This window comes from Sus scrofa, chromosome 1, assembly GCF_000003025.6.
Source record: "Sus scrofa isolate TJ Tabasco breed Duroc chromosome 1, Sscrofa11.1, whole genome shotgun sequence".
Classification (NCBI taxonomy): Eukaryota; Metazoa; Chordata; class Mammalia; order Artiodactyla; family Suidae; genus Sus; species Sus scrofa.
The window spans coordinates 260,577,832-260,597,654 of NC_010443.5; the positions used below are offsets into that span (position 1 = coordinate 260,577,832).

General features: G+C 46.3%; 1 protein-coding gene across 1 annotated transcript in view; it reads right to left on the reverse strand.

Moving 5' to 3' along the window:
• CDK5RAP2 (CDK5 regulatory subunit associated protein 2) overlaps nt 1-19,823 on the reverse strand; it is a 182,262-nt gene that overhangs the window by 112,023 nt on the left and 50,416 nt on the right. The window contains 4 exon segments of the mRNA XM_021068104.1: nt 8,811-9,029; nt 16,373-16,465; nt 18,700-18,819; nt 19,678-19,731. Of these exon segments, the coding sequence (XP_020923763.1) occupies nt 8,811-9,029; nt 16,373-16,465; nt 18,700-18,819; nt 19,678-19,731 (486 nt within the window).

A 19,823-nucleotide genomic window follows, 5' to 3' on the forward strand; every position in this document is an offset into this window, starting at 1 on the left:
GCGCTCAAAAATAAACAAACAGAAACCACCGAAATGAGACAGTCCTCACCACAGAGAACCAACAACCCGGCAGTACTGGCTGTAAGGACTGCAGCTCTGAGCATCAGGCTCAGCCCAGCTTCACCAGAAGGTCAGGGAAGAACAGACACAGGAGGTGAAGATCAGCTCGGGCCGGGGTCAACGCCCAGCTGTCAGGCACACGACCCACCTGAAGCAGGGGACACAGCTGCTCTGGCCTTGGGCCCCCTCCCCTCCCCAGGATCATTCTGGCCCACGCCCCCCCAGCCTTGGCACAGGCCTCCCCGCACCTGTCCAACTCCAGTCCCCCCACCCCCTGGGCAAACAGCAACTTAGCCTTCAAGTCTCGGCTCAAACCCAGCCTCCCTCCCTCTCCTTCCCCCTCTCACACAGTTCCATTCTCTGTGCCCCTAAAGCACCGGGCCATCCCGCTTTCAGCACTCATCAAGCTACACTTTAATTAGCTCTTGGTCTGCATTCCTATTACATTCCTCCACCAGATGCCTTAGGAGTCAGTGTTTGATAGAGTCCATCCTTTACTCTCAGTGCCCAGGACATGGCCTGGCACAGCAAGTATAAAAGGAGAGGCGTTCCCGTCATGGCTCAGTGATAACGAACCCAACTAGTATCCATGAGGACTTGGGTTTGATCCCTGGCCTCGCTCAGTGGGTTAAGGGATCCGGCACTGCCGTGAGCTGTGGTGTAGGTCACAGACGTGGCTCGGATCCTGCGTTGCTGTGGCTGTGGTGTAGGCTGACAGCTGCAGCTCTGATTAGACCCTAGTCTGGGAACCTCCATATGCTGCGGGTGCAGTGAAAGAGAAAGAAAGAGGGGAAGGAAGGATGGAAGGAAGGGAGGAAGGAAGGAAGGGAGAAAAGAAAGTATAAAGGGAGAAAGGGAAAGCATCTCTGCACCCCAGAGAGACATGGAAAGCACAGGGAGCAGCCTTCTGCACCAGCTTCCACAGCAACTCCACGCAGGAGCCACTCACACCTCAGGGGCTGCCACTCTAAAGGGTTCTGACCCCCTTGCTAGAGGGATCAAGCAGTTGGAAAGGAACAGACAAGCAGTTTTTCAGAGGAGAGGTGAGTGTTGATCAAGGAAGCAGCTCGCAGCTTTGCCATTCTGCCTGCTGAAAGGGCAGACCACATTTATTAGTGAGATGCAGTGCGCCGGGCTTTGCCACCCCTGGTCCTGAGCCAGCACCTGCCACAAAATTAAAAGCAGGAAAAGAGGAAGGAAGAGAAGGAATCTAATATACTGAGCATCGACCTCTATGTGCCAGGAACCAGAGCAGGCATTTTCTCATGCATTAAATTTTATTATCCATTTATTTAATCCTAAATTAGGTATCATTAACCCCATTTTAGGGAAGAAAACATTAGTTCAGAAAATTGAGGCGTTCCCGTCGAGGCTAAGTGGTTAACGAATCCGACTAGGAACCATAAGGTTGCAGGTTCAATCCCCGGCCTCACTCAGGGGTTAAGGATCTGGCGTTGCCGTGAGCTGTGGTGTAGGTCACATACGTGGCTCGGATCCTACGCTGCTGTGGCTCTGGCGTAGGCCAGTGGCTACAGCTCCAATTGGACCCCTAGCCTGGGAACCTCCACATGCTTCGGGCACAGCCCTAGAAAAGACAAAAAGAAAAAAAAAAGAAAAGAAAATTGAAGTACCTGGCTTAGAATTAGAGTTAAGCACCTGCAGAAGCTGAGATTCCAACCCAAGTCTGGCCCTGTTCTCCACTGTCCCAAAGATACCCACTAAACTGCTAAGTTCCTAGCACCCAAGGCAGTGGCACCATCACCATCAACAAAACCACTACGACTTATTGATCACTTATCACGCCTCAGGTACCATGCTAAGTGCTGTGCCTTTTCCCATACAATCCTACCCACTAACATCTGGTTGTTTTCTGTTGTTGTTGTTGTTTTTATGGCCACACCCACAGCATATGGAAGTTCCCAGGCCAGCGATTAAATGCAAGCTGCAGCTGCGGCAATACCAGATCCTTTAACCCACTGCTCCAGGCTGGAGATTAAACCCACACCTCTACAGCAGCCCCAGCCACTGCACTCAGATTCTTAACCCACTGAGCCACAGCGGGAATTCCTAACGTCTGTTTTTCCGACAAGATAGGGACACCACAGTCTGCAGAGGCCAGGTAGCTGCTTCTCAGTCCAACAGCTTCCAAGCAATGGAGCCAGGATTCAAATCTAATCTGACACCCAAGTCTCCGCATTCATCCTCTCTTAGGAGAAACTGGAATTTGCAAATGCAAAATTTCTTCTAATACAGATCATTTAAACTGTACATTCTACAAGGATGCCGACTCAAAATCTTTACACCTGACCTTAAAAAGGCGGGGGGGGGGGGGGGGCAAGGGGAGCTATGTCCTTGGGTAAAAATCACACTACCTCAGGTCCGCGGTCTTAGCCCTGGCCAACCCGCCTACAGCCGGGACAGCCACTGTCTCCAAAGGCCATGTTTTGATCACGGCTCACCAAGAGATGCTGTGAATGCTGTCGCCATCTCATTTGGAGCTATCCATCAACAACCACACGTGAGAACCGGAGGGGGTCAGGCTGAACTACCCTGAAATTAAACCTGCTCCTGTCAGCGCACAGGGATTAGCCAGCTGGGTGATGGGTACAACTTTAATTAGGTTTTTGGGCTTTTGCCAACAAATGCATCCCCACAGAGCTAAGTGCCCAGGTACTGAAGCACATACTTGTCAGAGTAGCGGATGACAGGTCTGGTAACAGATGAGAGCATCATGAGACAGTCTGGGGAACAGGCTAAACCAATGCCCAATAAACAGTGCTTATAAAGGAGAGAAAAAGACTATGACTTGCTCCCGCCCCCCAACCCACCAGAGCAGCACAAAGAACACTGAGCCAGAGACAGCTAATCTAAAACAAGGATTTACTGGAGTTCCCGTCTTGACTCAACGGTTAATGAATCCGACAGGAACCATGAGGTTGCGGTTTCGATCCCTGGCCTTGCCCAGTGGGTTAAGGATCCAGCGTTGCCCTGAGCTGTGGTGTTGGTCACAGACTCGGCTCAGATCTGGCGTGGCTGTGGCTCTGGCGTAGGCCGGTGGCTACAGCTCCAATTAGCCCCCTAGCCTGGGAACCTCCATATGCCACAGGAGTGGCCCTAGAAAAGGCAAAAAGACCAAAAAAAAAATAAAAAATAAAACAAGGATTTACCTCTATCAGTCTCCATCTCTGGCTCCACCCCCATCTCTCTCTCTCTCTCTCACACACACACACACACACACACACACAACTTGAAGGAACACCTTGAGTCTCTGGAGCCAAACAAGGTTATCAAAAGCCAGAGATGTGAGGACATGCTGTGAGAATGCAAGCAGCATTCCCGTAACTGACCACGGAAGCTAGGACATTTTAAACATCACAGTTAAGACAGTGACTTGGGAATACCGGAGGGTTTTGTTTTTTGCAAAGGCCACCTCAATTTCTTTGAAGGGGATATGGGTCCCTCTGGTGGCGAGGCGGTATAATGCATTTAAGGGGATCTATCCACATGACCCTCATTTTTTTACCTTTTGTAAACAAGACTCCGAGGTAAAAACCAAAGCTTGGACTCACCAGAGTCTTCCAACAGTGCCTGTATCACCACAAGTACTCAATAAATGTCGCTTGGATAAACAAATGAACTAACTGCAAATTACAACACATGCTGAGTTGACTGGCGCTAGGTCACTGCAATCTCAGGCAATTAAAGCAAACAAACAAACGATGAACTGACTCTCGCCAAACTTCTCAGTGTTCATGCACCATCAGACACAGTGAATTCAGATGCCTGGGATCCAAGCTGCATTTTCAGACAGGCATTGTCTCCCTCCAAAATGCCTGAGAGCAGGCACACTGAGAGGACAATACATGTTTTTGGCAGGAGCACAGGATGGTTTGATCACATCCAAAGGAGACAGGCTTACCATCCAAAAAAATTCAGAGACTGCTACAAACACCCATGCTTCCTGACAGCGGACCACAGCAAAGGCTTTGAGGTGGGAGATCAACTCTAAAAAGGACCAGAGTATTTCCCACCGATTCTGTGGTTCTTGTCCAAGAAATGAGAATGATAGGAGACAACTAGACAGAGTCCTGGGGACTGAAATCCTTAACACTTACAAGCTTACCAACTTGGATGACACTGATCTGGCCTTGTGCAAAATTGCTTTTATTGAATGGGGTACTGGCAAAGACTGTACACTACTCAGAGAACTCCTTATAAAAACCCACCAGAGGCAATCCTTCCTTCAGGCCTCAGGGCCAGCCAAAGCCGTCCTTTTATCTAACATGTTCATCTTCCAGACACTGGAGGCCTTGTAACTGAATTTCCCTTTTCACTTTTGCTGCCAGGAGCTACCAGCTGAATTTTAAGTCCCTTTAGTACTATGACGGGTATCACAACATGCTTTTCTACTCACTCGTCTGGTTCCATTTCACGCGTCACCCTCATTTTTCCGTAACATTAATGCCTTTAAACTCATTTAATTTTACGACTTCCATAAACCTCTGAAAAATGTTTTTGAAACACAGAAAGAAAGAAAGAAATTACATGTTTCAGAGCTTCAAATAACCAAAATACTTCAAATTGGGTGGTCTTGAGAACAGGTTATCGGGGTTCAGTGGAAAGCTGAAATCGTACGATCACATCTTAGGCAAAGTTCCGAAATTAAGAGTCCACAGACCTGGATCCATGTCAGATATTTATCACTTTCTTTTTGTGTGTGTGTGTGCCTTTTTTTTTTTTTTTAGGGCCTCAGCATATGGAAGATCCCAGGCTAGGGGTCGAATCGGAGCTACCACTGCTGGCCTACACCAGAGCCACAGCAACAGAGGATCCGAGCCGAGTCTGCAACCTACACCACAGCTCATGGCAACACCGGATCCTAAACCCACTGAGAGAGGTCAGGGATTGAACCCGAAACCGCATGGTTCCTAGTCGGATTCATTTCCGCTGCGCCACACGGGAACTCCTATATCACTTTCTCTGTCATCATGATCAAGCCATTGAAATTCTGAAGCTCCAATTATTCTGGAAAATGGGAATAACATTTTCTCTGCTCAGTCACAGGGTTGAAAGACAGGCAGGACTTTTACCAACTGTAAAGTACTCAAGAAATATACACCTTAGAAACCATATCGGCTTTGTTTCTATCACTCTAATAGCAATTTTCACGACCAAAGAGTGTGTTGACCACTGAGCTAAATGTGGACTGAGAACAAGACATTTTCTTACCAATGCTTTTTAGCCCATCCTTTAGTGGGATGCGGCCAAGTTCAGATAAATGCTGATTATTCAAGAGTGCTGGCGGGGGAAGTTTGAATATGCAGCCAGACGGCCGGAAGCCATACCTGAGCATCTCCCTCGCAGAGGGGCAGGTTCTTTGTCTTTCTGCCTCCATCCCTGACCTCTCAGAGCCTGACTCACATGCCACGGGAGGCGTCTCCTCTTCTGCCTGAGGCTCTCCCCAGACAACCATCAGACCAGTCTCTCTAAACTGCAAACCTGATCCTATCTGTCCTCTGCTTAACTCCCCCTCCACAGGGGCCCCCTGCCTACAGGTCAAGTCCACACTCCCGAACTGTACCCGGGGTCTCTCAATTCAGCTTCCCTCCAAGTTACAGCCACCCTTCAGGACAGCCCCAAACTCCTCTTCCCCCCATGACACACCTCTCCTGCTGTGCGCTTCACTTCTCCTGTAAGCCCCACCCCTCTCTGCCCATCCAGGAACCTTTAACTCAAACTTGAGAACCAGTTCAAAGTTACTTTCCCCGGGAGCCTTCTCCCATCCTGCTCTATGCTCCCTTGGTGCTCTTCTTATTTCTGTCGCAGGACTGTCCCCAGGCCCAGCAGAGGGCCTGCACAAAGCGTCATGCGGCTGAATGCACAAACGGAGTCCTTTCCTTTGCCAAGTCAGAGACAGAGACCACCAAGAGGCCTGGGTTTTTGTTTTAATCCAAAAGTAACAGGAGCAGCAGCTGGTGAGTGGGAGGCTGTAGTTAATTAAGAGCCTAGTTACCGAGCTGATAAGCCATTCAAGGCCAGGTAATCACTCAACCTCTGTCTGCATCCTAGCACCAAGAGGCAAAATCACCCCCCAGCAGGCTTCCCCAGACCCCGAACAAGCCAGGGCCCCCAGGACTGCATATAAAACATACTTATGAGATGGAAAGCCACATTCTTAGGAGAAAACCAGAAGAAGAGATACCGCTGCGATGCAATACATGTGCAAAAAGAAACCACAGCCAGATCGTTGTGTCACAAACACACACGACATGCAGCGAAGCAGTCAAGATGAGCTGCTAGGAAGCTGTGAGTCTCAGGCACCCGCACCTGAGGTGAGTGTTCAGAAGCACAGCTGTTGTTTCTGGTGCCCACTGCCATCCCCCACCAAACATGTGGTTCTAGGAGACGCTGCCAATGATGGTGCATAGGCTTAGCCTGGCACACGCACACGCACACACACATACACACATGTGAGCTCCTGACAAAGAAGAAGAGCGTGACCCAAGCTGGGCCTCTCAGGACCTCACCCCTCGGACCACCCTGACCGGGAGACAGCAGGGGTGGTGGAGGAGGAAGAGTCCTCTTCTCTCATGTAAGAAACTGGGGATGTGGGCCCAGCAGGGCTGGTGATGGGGGCTCCAGCCACTGGAAACTGGAGTAACTGGACACAAGAAAGAGAAGCCAACCCTCAGAGAGACAGAGACTCGGTCCCGGCTGGGTCCCAGTCACCCCTGTCCTTCCAGCCGTTTAGCTGCCCGAAGGCAACATACATCCCTTGTTGCCTAAGCCATGGAGAGCTGGGTTTCCCTCACCGGCAACCAAAACTCCTACCTCTGGTGGCTCCAAGCCCTCCCTCTGTCACATGCCCCTTCCAGTCCTTGCCAAACATTCTCTGCCTCCTTACAAAGAGGCAGACACCCCATTTAGGAATAAATCTTCTTATCAACAGCAGCCCCAAATTCTTACAAAAGCACCAGGGTTTTCATCAGTAAGTGAATTATGGAACCAACAATGTCTGACAGGAGAGGGATAGGCAAATAAATTACAGTGTATCCACTTGATGTAATGTTATACAGCCATTTCAAACGCTTACCTTACCGAGAATAAGATATAATGTAAAGAAACAAGTACATATTTTATATACCTCAGGCGGGGGGGGGGGGCGTATCCTTTAAATCCAATTTCTACTGAATAAACATTTTTATAATTATAGGGCAGGATAGAGGGCATAAACTTTTTTTTTTTTTTTTTTAGGACTGCACCCGAGGTATATGGAAGTTTCCAGGTTAGGGGTCGAATCAGAGTTGTAGTTACCAGCCTACGCACAGCCACAGCAAAGCGAGATCCAAGCCTTGTCTGTGACCTACACCACAGCTCATGGTAACGCTGGATCCTTAACCCACTGAGCGAGCCAGGGATTGAACCCGAATTCTGCCGGACTGTAGCTGGGTTTGTCTCCTCTGTGCCACGGGAACTCCCCATTATTGATCTCTTGATGGTCATTAAAACTTCTGTTAAAATATACAAACATTTGTATTTCAATTCTCTCATCAGTGTCCGCATGACGACTGCAAACTATGGATTCTGACATCCCGTCCCTGCCAATGGCAGCCACCAGAGAACGAACTTCTGGTGCTAATGGGCCCTTTCCAGCTCTCTACTCCAATGACTCTGCCTGCCCCAGGCTCCTGTGCAGGAAATTCGTCGAACCTGAGGATCAATGATCACTCAGACCCTATCCCACCCCACTGAACCAATGCTTTGTATCTGGATATGAATCTCAGGATGCCAAAGACTTAAGTTTAAATACAATAGAAATTGTAAAAGGTACATTATTTTTTGCCTACGAAATTCAGAGATAATTTCTTAAGTACTAACACCCAATGCTAAATAGAATAGTCTTAAACAATGATCACTCAGGAGTTCCCACCGTGTCACAGTGGAAACAAATCTGACTAGGAACCATGAGGTTGTGGGTTCAATCCCTGGCCTCAGCGTTGCCATGATCCAGCATTGCCATGAGCTGTGGTGTAGGCTGCAGATGTGGCTTGGATCTGGCATTGCTATGGCACAGGCCGGCTGCTGTAGCTCCAATTTGACCCCTAGCCTGGGAACCGCCATATGCTGCAGGTGTGGCCCTGAAAAGCAAAGACAAAAAAAAAAGATCACTCACTGTATAGGATAACACGATAAAGTCTTGCTGGAAAACAAGTTGGGTGTATCTATAAAATAGTCTTTAACATATTCATACTCTTTAACCCCAGTAATTATACCTCTACCAGAAAATAATCAGTGGATAAATATTTATGTACAAGGACGTCTGCTGCAACACTTGCTATAGGCAAAAAAAAAAAAAGTAATGACCTAAATGTCCTACAGTAAAGACTAAACTGTAGCACATCCAAATGATGAAATGTATTCACACACAAAAATACATGTTTTTGAAGAACATTCATGACATGGCAACACACCAAAGAGAGAACACTGAGTAAAAACTAATCCAACAGTGCATTTTCAGCTTGATACCGGTAACACGAACAAACAACAGGACTGGGACATCAAATGGGGAAGACTGGTTCTTTCTGGGTCATGGGACGATGAGTGAAGTATTTTCCATTTTTTTGGGGGGGGGGTTTCTAAGTTTTGGCAATGAATAATCTCCTGAAAACCAGAAACAGCCACACTGGCCCTGCCCAGCCCAAGCGCAGCGCTGGCTATTGAGGGGGCAGCGGGGCAGTGGGTGCACTCACGTGGATGGTGCGGTCACCCTTGCTCCTCTCTCGGTGGGCTGCCTCCAGGTCCCTCTCCAGTCTCTCCCTTTCCTGCTGCAGGTCGCTCAGCTCCTGGGTGACCTTCTTAATGCTCCTCCGCAGCCTGTGGTTCTCTGCACTCTTGGTGAGGTTTTCTGAGTGCATCTCAGCCAGAAGGGCTGCCTTTTCTAACAGAGCAGCCTCATCATCTTCAGACCCCTAGAGGAAGAGGAGGGGAAGGAAGCTGAGCTGACTTTCACTGCTCGTTAAACAAACCAAGAAGGAGGTGCTCCCTGTTTACCTGGGGCAGGGGGAGAGAGGGGGGAGGGAGGGGGGGTTGGAGGTAGGGCGTGGAAGATTAACAAAAAAAAACCTTTCAGGACCCAAAACACGACTAATGTAAAGGTTTGGAGATAACACAGGGTAATGTCATGATGTGATGTTAAGGAGGAAAGGCCACAATCATTGTGTAAAAGAACTTTAAAGACTAGAAAGAGGAGTTCCCTTCATGGCTCAACGGTTAATGAACCCAACTAGGATCCATGAAGATTCCAGTTCAATCCCTGGCCTCATTCAGTGGGTTTTAAGGATCCATTGTTGCCATGAGCTGTCGGGTAGGTTGCAGATATGGCTTGGATCCCACCTGGCTATGGCTGTGGCGTAGGCCAGCAGCTGTAGCTCCAATTCAACCCCTAGCCTGGGAACCTCCACATGCCGCCAGGGCGGCCCTAAAAGCAAAAAAAAAAAAAAAAAGACTAGAAAGAAAAGCACAGGTGTTCCCCGGTGGATCAGTGGGTTAGGAGCTGGCATTGTCAGTGGCAAGGGTTCAATCCCTAGCCATGGAATTTCTTCATGCTGTGGGTGCCACCAGAAAAAAAAAAAAAAAGGCAAGCACAAAAGCATGAAATGTTAACAGCAACTGTCTTCAATGGGTGGGAATACAGATGATTTTTCTCCTTTATTTCTCACTCTGTATTGTCAAATGTTGTAAGGTTTGTGGGCATGTTATTTCTATAATGGCTTAAAAAGCAACTGTTATTTTTTTTAAAGGTAGAAAATACAGAGTTTCATTTGAGAAACAGAGATGGATTTGAGCAACGGCAACGTTCATCTCTGTTAGAATGGCTCAAACCCAGAGTCGTCGGGTAAAAAGAGGTAATCAGCCTGGTAAGATAGATAGCCCCTTCGAGAGGCTATAAACTCAGCACAGTCAGGTCTACGTATGACAAGAAATGTTTATTTCATAACACGGTTTATTAGAGAAAATAGATATGTGATTATCAAGCTTATGAAAAAATGTCGTAACTTACCAATAATCAAAAAGAGCAAATTAAAACAAGCTTTCATTTAATAAGTGAGATTGTTTCAATGAGAATATCCAGTGCTGGCAAGCTTACTGTGAAATGGTACAATAAACATTTCAAGAGCCCCAGCATCTACATGCCAGGAAATACCCTGGCAGGAATTCCCTATGGACAGATTATATACATCAAGTATATCTGTAGCATATAAAGACATTCACAATCGCCCTGATAATTCCATTCCTAGATTCAATCTCAGGAGAAGAATCCAAAATATAAGGGGGAGAAAGCCTTACACACAAAGTATTCATCCCAGAATTACTTAGAACAGTAAAAAAATAAGAACTTAATGTGCAAGAATACAAGTCAAGTATGACAAAGGCAACAATAAAATCTTAAAACTATATTTACATTACAAAGAGTGATAATATAGGAATATTTCTAAGTCATGACGTTACATTTAAAAAATAGACAATCAGGAGTTCCCGTCGTGGTTCAGTGGTAACAAACCCAACTAGGATCCATGAGGACTCAGGTTGGATCCCTGGCCTCGCTCAGCAGGTTAAGGATATGATATTACTGTGAGCTGTGGTGTAGGTCACAGACACAGCTAGGATCAGGTGTTGCTGTGGCTGTGGTGTAGGCCGGCAGCTACAGCTCCGCTTTGACCCCTAGCCTGGGAACCTCCATATGCCTTGGGTGTGGCCCTAAAAAGAAAAAAAAAAAAAAGGATAATCAAATTGTAAATGATCTAAAAAAATAAAATCTATGCATAGAAGAAAGCCTAAAAGAAAAAGCATCAAAGTGTCAAAAGTGATTGGGTGATTTCCTGATTTCCCTATTTCTTCTTTTTTCTAATCTTCTGGGAGGAAAAAAAGCAAAAAAAAAAAAAAAAAAGCAAAACAATAATCGGGAGAAAATAAACTTTTTTAAAAAATCTGTTTTTTTAAATTAGATTGAGGACAAGATTTAAAAATTTAAAACCAAGGGACACTTGAACTGTCAATGTCATAACTCAAGACTGGAATAAAGGGACTGGCCCAGCTTCCTGACCTTTCGAGAAACTCCATCTCTGCCTCGATCGACAGTGAAGTCTGAGCTGCTCGTCAGAGGGGGGCTATGACCAGTTGATCTGTTCCTGAGCCCCTACAGCCCAGCCATCTGGTCCCATGTTTCCCCAACTATTATCTGGGACACAGCAACAGAGACAGAAGAAGAGCACCATTTGAAATCCAAAGTAGGTTTTATAAGAGCATCTGTTTTAGTTTGCTTTAAAATTATAATAAATAGGTTTTCCTGTTGTGGTACAGAGGAAACAAATCCGACTAGGAACCATGAGGTTGTGGGTTCGATCCCTGGCCCTGCTCAGTGGGTTAAGGATCCAGCATTGCCATGAGCTGTGGTGTAGGTCGCAGATGTGGCTCAGATCTGGTGTTGCCGCTGGCTGTGGTATAGGCCAGCGGCAACAGCTTTGATTAGACCCCTAGCCTGGGAACCTCCATATGCCACGGGTGTGGCCCTCAAAGAGACAAAGAGACAAAAATAAAATTATAATAAATAAAAAGAAATGGGAGGAGTTCCCGTCGTGGCTCAGTGGTTACGAATCTGACTAGCAGCCATGAGGACGCAGGTTCGATCCCTCGCCTCGCTCATTGGGTTAAGGATCCAGCATTGCTATGAGCTGTGGTGCAGGTCGCAGATGCAGCTCGGATCCCGCGTTGCTGTGGCTGTGGTGTAGGCCGGCAACTACAGCTCCGATTTGATCCCTAGCCTGGGAACCTCCATATGCCGCAGGTGCGGCCCTAAAAAGCAAAAAAGCAAAAAAAAAGAAATGGGAAAACTAGGTCATGGGTCAAAAAAAAGGATCTGGCACAGTGTTTCTTTAAATTAAAAAAGAGGATAAACAGTGATTTGGAAAATGAACAATATTCATAGTTACCTTTTTTAAGCATTGATCACATATGAGAAGCTGCACCAGGCACTTTTATTCATACTATATCTCTACCTCTCATACCCCCCCAACAAAGTACACATTATTATCCCTATGTAAGTAACTGAGGCTCAGAACTGTTAAATGACTAGCCTGTCATCAGACCATAAGTTATTAAATCTGGGATTCAAAGGACTCCAGAGCCTGTGCTCTTTCCAGGGCACTATTCTGCCTTGCCCATTCCAGGGACGATTCCAGTTAACCCAATAAACTACAAAAAATTAAAACAAAAGACTGAATTCAAGAAGGGAAGGCTAGAGACAGGAACACCAGTTAGGATCTTGTTAAAGATACAAAGGCAAGAGTAGTTGTTAAAATAATTGATATTATAAAGTGATCAAAATTCTGCAGGCTTATCACGTAAATCATGGCAAAGCCCCATTAAAAATCTAAGCTCAGGGAGTTCCCATTGTGCCTCAGTGGGTTAGGAACTCGACTAGTATCGATCCCTGGCCTCACTCAGTGGGTTAAGGATCCAGCGTTGCCATGAGCTGTGGTGTAGGTCGCAGATGCAGCTCAGATCCTGCATTGCTGTGCCTGTGGCACAGGCCAGCAGCTGTAGCTCCCACTGGACCTCTAGTCCAGGAACTTTCATATGCTGCAGGTATAGCCCTAAAAAGAAAAAAAAAAATCTAAGCTCAAAGAATTCAAATTCATAATATTCGATTCACTTCATATAAATACTTGTCATGTTAATTTTCCCTTAAATGTCCCTTTGGAAAACTTGTTTGGAGAGGTTTTTTTTTTTTTTTTTTTAACCTTATCCTGTATGACACCCAGGCTTTTGGATTCTATTTCATCAGCCAGATGCTTATAAACAGGTGGCAAATATTTGGCCCAGTTAGACATGGCGAGAAACTAAATAAAGCGGGGTTAAACAAACTGTTTCTCCCCGGAGTGTAGAAACAGGGTGAGCTTGATAGGAAGAGAGTCAGAAGGCCCAAAGCTCAGGGGTCAGCTCTAGCTGCGTGACCCAGGAGAAGGTGACTTCTCTGAAGTTCCACTTCCTCATCCGTGAGCGAGCACTTTACTTCACAGGTTGTTGTGAAGATAAAATATGATACATGAAGTACCATTTTAGCAGGTGCAGGATAAATAAAGCTTTTCCATCACTTACTCCATTATCTTTCCTTCCCAGTCTCCCAAGAGATAATACAGAGAGCTCCCTGAAACTACAAGCTTCCACACACCAGGGGTGCGGCCAAAAAATTTTTAAAAATTAATCAATAAAAAGACTGTAAGCAAAGGACAGAGGTGTACACACACACACACACACACACACAAATGAGTGCCTGTCAAACTACTGAAATCTAAGGTCAACAGACTGCACCAACATCCTGGCTGCAGTACTGTCCTACAGTCACACAAAATGCTAACCTTGGGAGAACCAGGTAAAGAGAATACAGAAATTTACTGCATATGAATCAACGATTATCTCAATTTATTTTTTTAAAGATTGGGTACCTCTATATAAACTGCCATGGCAACAATGTTGAACAAAAAAAAAGTTTATAGAGCATACATATTTATGATCCTATTTAATTTTTCAAAGGTTACCTGTGCATATGTATAAATATGCATTGAAAGAGTCAAGGCGTTAAGAGTGAACATTTTAGTCGTGAGATTATTGGTGACTTTTATCAATCTCTACCTTTTTAAATATTTTATGGATTTCCTATAATGTGTAAATTTTACTTTTAAAAGCTGGGCAGGGAGGGGAGGAAGCATAACTCTATGTCCAATTTGAAAAAACATTTGTTCAAATGGCTCAAGGAGTTCCCATTGTAGCTCAGCAGTAATGAACCTGACCAGTATCCATGAGGACGAAGGTTTGATCCCTGGCCCTTGCTCAGGGGTTAAGGGATCCGGCATTGCTGTGAGCTATGGTGTAGGTCGCAGATGCAGCTCAGATCTGGCATTGCTGTGACTGTGGTGTAGGCCAGTAGCTACAGCTCCAATTCCACCCCTAGCCTGGGAACTTCCATATGCTCCAGGTACAGCCCTAAAAAGACAAAAAACAAACAAACAAACAAACAAAAAAATGGCTCCAGACGTAGCATAGCCAGCTACAATGTAGCCTTCACTGAGTCACACCTGTGATTAGAATTTGATTCTCTGCTCTGGGGCAACCGCTCTGAGAGTCCAAACACCACTTGCTGCTGCTTCACTGTCAGGCTTGCTGCCAACCTATGAGCCTTGGCTCTTACACTCGTGCTGCAATTAGTTCAAGCACGTGACCTCCCCAAAAGGTCCCAACAAAGGTAAGACAGTGCATCTTCCTTCAAGTGTCTGTGCAAACTTCACACTCTACATACCTCTTAATGAATGAGTCAGTACAAGCGTCTGGTGTGTATTTACTCACACACATGATCAGAACAGTGGAAAGAACACAGACTTTGGAGTCAGACTTGAGTTCAAGTCCTGGCAACCTGTCAAAGAGGTAAGCACTCCACCTCCGTGGGGAGGATTAAATGAATGCTCTCTGAACACAACACGGCCCGAGGAACACGAGGAGTTTCAACAGCTCCCGATCTCTGTGTACTGCAAGACGAGAAACCCAGCCAGCACTGTGAACTACAAGACTTCACAAATCACTCTGAAAGTCTTTCGACTAGGACTGAGGGCTGTGAAATTAATAAATGTATGTAATAAGTCTGGGTAACATTTAAATGTTTAAGACTCCTTTCTTTCCTTCAAGTAAAATATCACAACACTTACAAGGATATCTGGTCTCTCTGCTTACCAACTGCCAACATTTTTTTTTTTTTCTCAAGGAATGGGATATATGGATGGTTTTCCTAAGAATTCAGCTTTTAAAGCTTATTATTTTCTAAGCAAGGGGGGGAAAACTCAGTCGAAAGCATAAAATGACAGCTCCATTTCATCAACCATCGTCAAAATGGTGGGGAAGGCAAATCTGAGAGTCTCAAAATAGAGATTTGTCTCCGCTTCTAGGACATCATGATTTAAACCAAATTACTTCAATTACTCTTATTGTGAACAGAAGCTCTGCAAAAGATAAGGTGTGGGATATGAATCTTAGAAACCAAACAGTCTTAAATTAGATTTAATGCCTAATTTCTACTTTACAACCAAAAACAACCAGGGTGGAAGAGGGGGAGGGGAGAGCTTTAAGGCAGTATGGGCGTCATCAGATGATGGACCTTTATTGATTCATTAGTTATTAGTAACAGATATACACCATATAGGAAAACTAGAAATGTGAGAAGAAAATGTTAAAATAATTGAAAACATAGGAGTTCCTGTTGTGGCTCAGCAGTAACGAATCCGACTGGTATCCATGAGGACGAGGGTTTGATCCCTGGCCTCTCACAATGGGTTAAGGATCTGGCATTGCTGTGAGCCGTGGTGTAGGTTGCAGACGCAGCTCAGATTCCACATGCTGTGGCTGTGGCATAGGCTGGCAGCTGCAGCTCTGATTTGACCGCTAGCCCCAGAACTTTCAGAGACCACAGGTGCAGCCTAAAGCTAAATAAATAAATAAATCACAAGACTAACATTAGCAAGAGCGCAGGATGATCAAGGAAATGACCAGCAGGAGTCCTTGCAGTACATGGCTAGAGGGGGGAAAAGCAAGAAGGCAGGTCAAATACCCAACACCTGTAACAGAAACCTGGCAGGGAACAGGCAAGGCTGGAGCCACCAGGAGAGGGGACATAGGGGGCCATAGGCTTGGGGGTGATACCGACTCTGGGGTCAAACTCTAGCTCTTTCACTTACCACTTCTGTGACCCTGTGCAAGCTCCCTGAATCTCTGAACCTGGATTTCCTCAGCAAACAAGGATATTAACAGTGCCTACTTCATGGAGCTGGTGTACAGATTCACTGAGCTAATCCACAGAGAGCACTTGGCACAGGGCTTGGCACATAGTATGTGTTGAATAAATGCCAGCTGTTATTATTAGCAGTTACTACATTTAACCCTGCCACCTGCAAGCTATGTGACAATGAATAAGCTGCATAGCCTTCTTGAACTTAAAAAAAAAAACCCACAAATACGGGGCAGGGGGGGGATTATCTTCCCCACAGGTTGCAGAGCTTAAACAAAATAATCCACACATCTCACAGTCTACTTCTGGTGCAGTGTAGGCTCAGGTCTCACCATCACCGTCATACAGAGAAATGGCCGGAGAAGCCCCCAGAGCTGCTGGGGAGGCTCCTTTAATCAGACTGAAGACTACTCACAGCTCCCCTTGGTTCCCTTCCACCACAAAGCCCTCACCAGGATCACAGAGACAGCCAATGCTTACCTGGAATTTCTGGGTCTGGGCTTTCTGGGAGGCCTCTCTGGCTTTAGCAAAAGCAGCACTGAGCTCTTTGATTTCAGAGTTAAGTTCTTCAATCTGGATAAAAACAAGGAAGAGAAGCAGAGTATGCAACTGGGTTTTCCTCTCGGTGCACAGCCCACACGCTTTGCCTGCTGAATTGGGTAGGGCTTATAATCAAGGGCTTTGTAGTCGGAAGAGTGGGGTTTCTAGTTTTGCTGTTGACTAGCTGGCTGACTCCAGGGAGGCACGTCACCTCTTTGAGACTTAATTCCCTCAACTCTAAAGTGAGGACATGACCACTCACCCACTGCAGCATTGTTAGGCTTGAACCAGGGAATGTATACCGGAGCCAAAGTAATGCTGGGCTCATGCTCAACATTAGTTTTACTGTGCACCTAGCCTGGCTCCTGCCAGAACTCCTCATCCCACAGTGACCTTCTCCGACGGCCCATGAAGAGTTCCTCCACCACGGCTGGCCCCTGCAGCCTCTCCCGCTTCTTCTCTCGCCTCACTTAAGCTCTGCACTGATGCACTGGCAGACTCACATGGGGCTCCTTCCTGACTTAATGCACTGCCAGTGTTCGCCCCCTCAGCACAAAAGCCTCCTAAGCTCCGCCTCCCTTCCCAGCTAACTCCTAGTCCTCCTTTAAGATTCAGCTCAGGAGTTCTTGCTGTAGTACAATGGGTTAAGGATCTGTCATTGTCACTGCAGTAGTACAGGTTCGATCCCTGGCACAGCACAGTGGGTTAAGGACCTGGCGTTGCCACAGCTATGGTGTAAGTAGGTCGCAGCTGTGGCTTGGATTCCATCTCTGGCCCAGGAACTTCCATCTGCAGTGGGTATGGCCAAAGAAGGAAAAAAAAAAAATCCAGTTCAGATACCTGCTCCTGGAAGAGGCAATTCCCCTCCCCACCCACACCCTAACCTGGGCGAGCCCCTCCCCTCCACTTCCACAGCCCCCTGCACCTCCCTCGGTCACACACCTTCACACTGTCTTTTTTCCCCAGCAGACTTGAAAGCAGAGCTGCGTTTTCTTCTCTGTCTGTGCTGAGCAGTTACCAAGACAAGACAGACTGCTACAAAGAACCATCAGCCACTACCTCAGATCACAAAGGCAACAAGCCAGGTGGCAGGAGTCAAAGGCAGCTTCTGGGCTGACATGACTATGAATATGACGGTGCCACCACCTCAGACAAGAGCCGAGATAAGGGAGGATGATGGTGGGATGTGGGCGACGGTGGCGATGAGTCTGTTTAGAAAGTACTGACTGAGGGGCCTGCGGACCAGCCAGGTGAGGTGTCACGGTCATGGCCTTGCCTTCCCAAACTCCTTTATCTCACTTTCCTGTTGTCTTTCAAAAGATTAGGCCCCCACTGTCCAACATGGTAGTCACGAACCACCTGTGGCTCCTGGGTCCTTGAAATGTGGTCTGTCTGACCTGAGACGTGCTGTAAGCACATCTGACTTCGAAGACAAAAGTCAGATTTTAAAAATGTTACATACCTCATTATAATTTTTGTCTCATTGATTACACATTGAAATGATAACTGGTGTATATGTATTATTAAAGCTAATTTCACTTCTTTTTACTTCTTTTAATGGCTACTAGAAAAAAAAAAATTTTTTTTTTTTTTCGTCTTTTTAGGGCCATCCTAGCAGCATGTGGAGGTTCCCAGGCTAGGGGTCTAATTGGAGCTACAGCTGTCGGCCTACGCCACAGCCACACAGGATCCGAGCCGCGTCTGCAAACTACACTTCAGGTCATGGCAAGGCCAGATTCTCAACCCACTGAGCAAGGCCAGGAATCGAACCTGCATCCTCATGGATGCTAGTGAGATTTGTTTCCGCTGAGCCACAAGGGGAACTGCAAAAAAAAAAAAAAAAAAAAAAAAAAAAATTAAGGCTGCACCTGCAGCCTATGGAAATTCCTGGGCTAGGAGTTGAATTGGAGCTACAGCTGCAGCCCTATGCCACAGCCACAGCAACACCGGATCCTTAAGCCACTTAGTGACGCCAGGGGTCAAACCCACATCATCACAGGGACAACCTTGGGACCCTGGCCCACTGAGCCACAGCAGGAACTCCAAAATTTTTAACTTAGCGATGTGACTCACATTATATTCATAATGGGCAGCACTGGATTAGACTCTCCAAGAGAATTTCTCATTGTCTAGGGGTCCCTTTCCCCACTTTCTATACTCCTCTCAGCTCTCTTAGAAACTTTGCGCTAAAGCTAAAATTCAGGGTAAGACAAGCCAGTCACAGAAGCAAGTAAAGAAAAATCTCACTTCAGGTCTATCAGACATACCTCTTTTTCCTTTGACTTTAATGCCATGGTTAGACCCTGAATGGCTTTATCCCGCTTTAAACTATTTTTCTTTTCTGTAGCAATTTCTCTTTCCTTCTCTCTCAGGTCCTCCTGAAGTGCCTAAATTAGATTAGAAAAAGATTCACTAAGTTGATGCATTCTAACCAAAATGCACTGTAAATATATCTTTAAGAGCACACTCAAATGCAGTTATTCTATCTTATTCCTGTCAACCCGTGATTAATGTTTCCAAGTAGAGCTGAACGTCGTGGCATCAGCTCCAAGTTACTGTGTTACCGCTCTCGGCAACGGGGCTGGGTGTAGGAAAGGGATCAGATCAGTTAAGACGATGACAGCTATTCCTATGGGAAGGCTCCAATGCCTTCTGGAATTTGAATACAGTCACAGCAGAGCCTTTGAAACTGTACCAGGTTATTTGGGGGAAATAACAGATCATTAATTTCATTCCTTAATGCTACAAAAGCTAGCAGAGAATTTGGTTTGATGGAGACTGAATATATACATTTATAGTCTGAGTTCATTTCTAAAGATAATCACTGCTGCCTCCCTCCCAGGCTGTTGTGAGGCTCAAATGAGATAATGGACGTGAAAGCACTTTCTAAGCTGGCAGGCGCTACACAAATGGTGGTTGCTGCGACTTGGGGTCATGGAATAGGGACTCTGCCATCAAACCGGCGGGTCTGAATCCTTGCTACGCCGCTTGCAAACTACGTGACCTTGGGGACAGACCTCCCCTCCCTGAGCCTCACTCATTACTTCTGCAAAATGGGAACGCCTACTCCACAAAGTTATCACAGAGATTAAGCAAGGCTCTCTGGCGTGCCTGCAGCTTGACTGGCAGCCAGCAGCACTCAGAGAGTGACAGCTACTGTCACACAGAATTATCTACTGCACTCAGAAGAAAGAAAGAGGCAAGGATCGATCCTCAATAAATTTTTAAAAACTGTATCAACATACCTGGATCCGCTCTTCAAAGAGATTTCTCTCCTCCTGGCGCTCTGTTTGTGCAGCCTAAGAAAAGGTATTCATTGGTGCCCAGAAGGGACCCACAATCCAGTACCTTCCCCGGAACAACGAGAATGAGCGTCTCATTTACTTCTTGC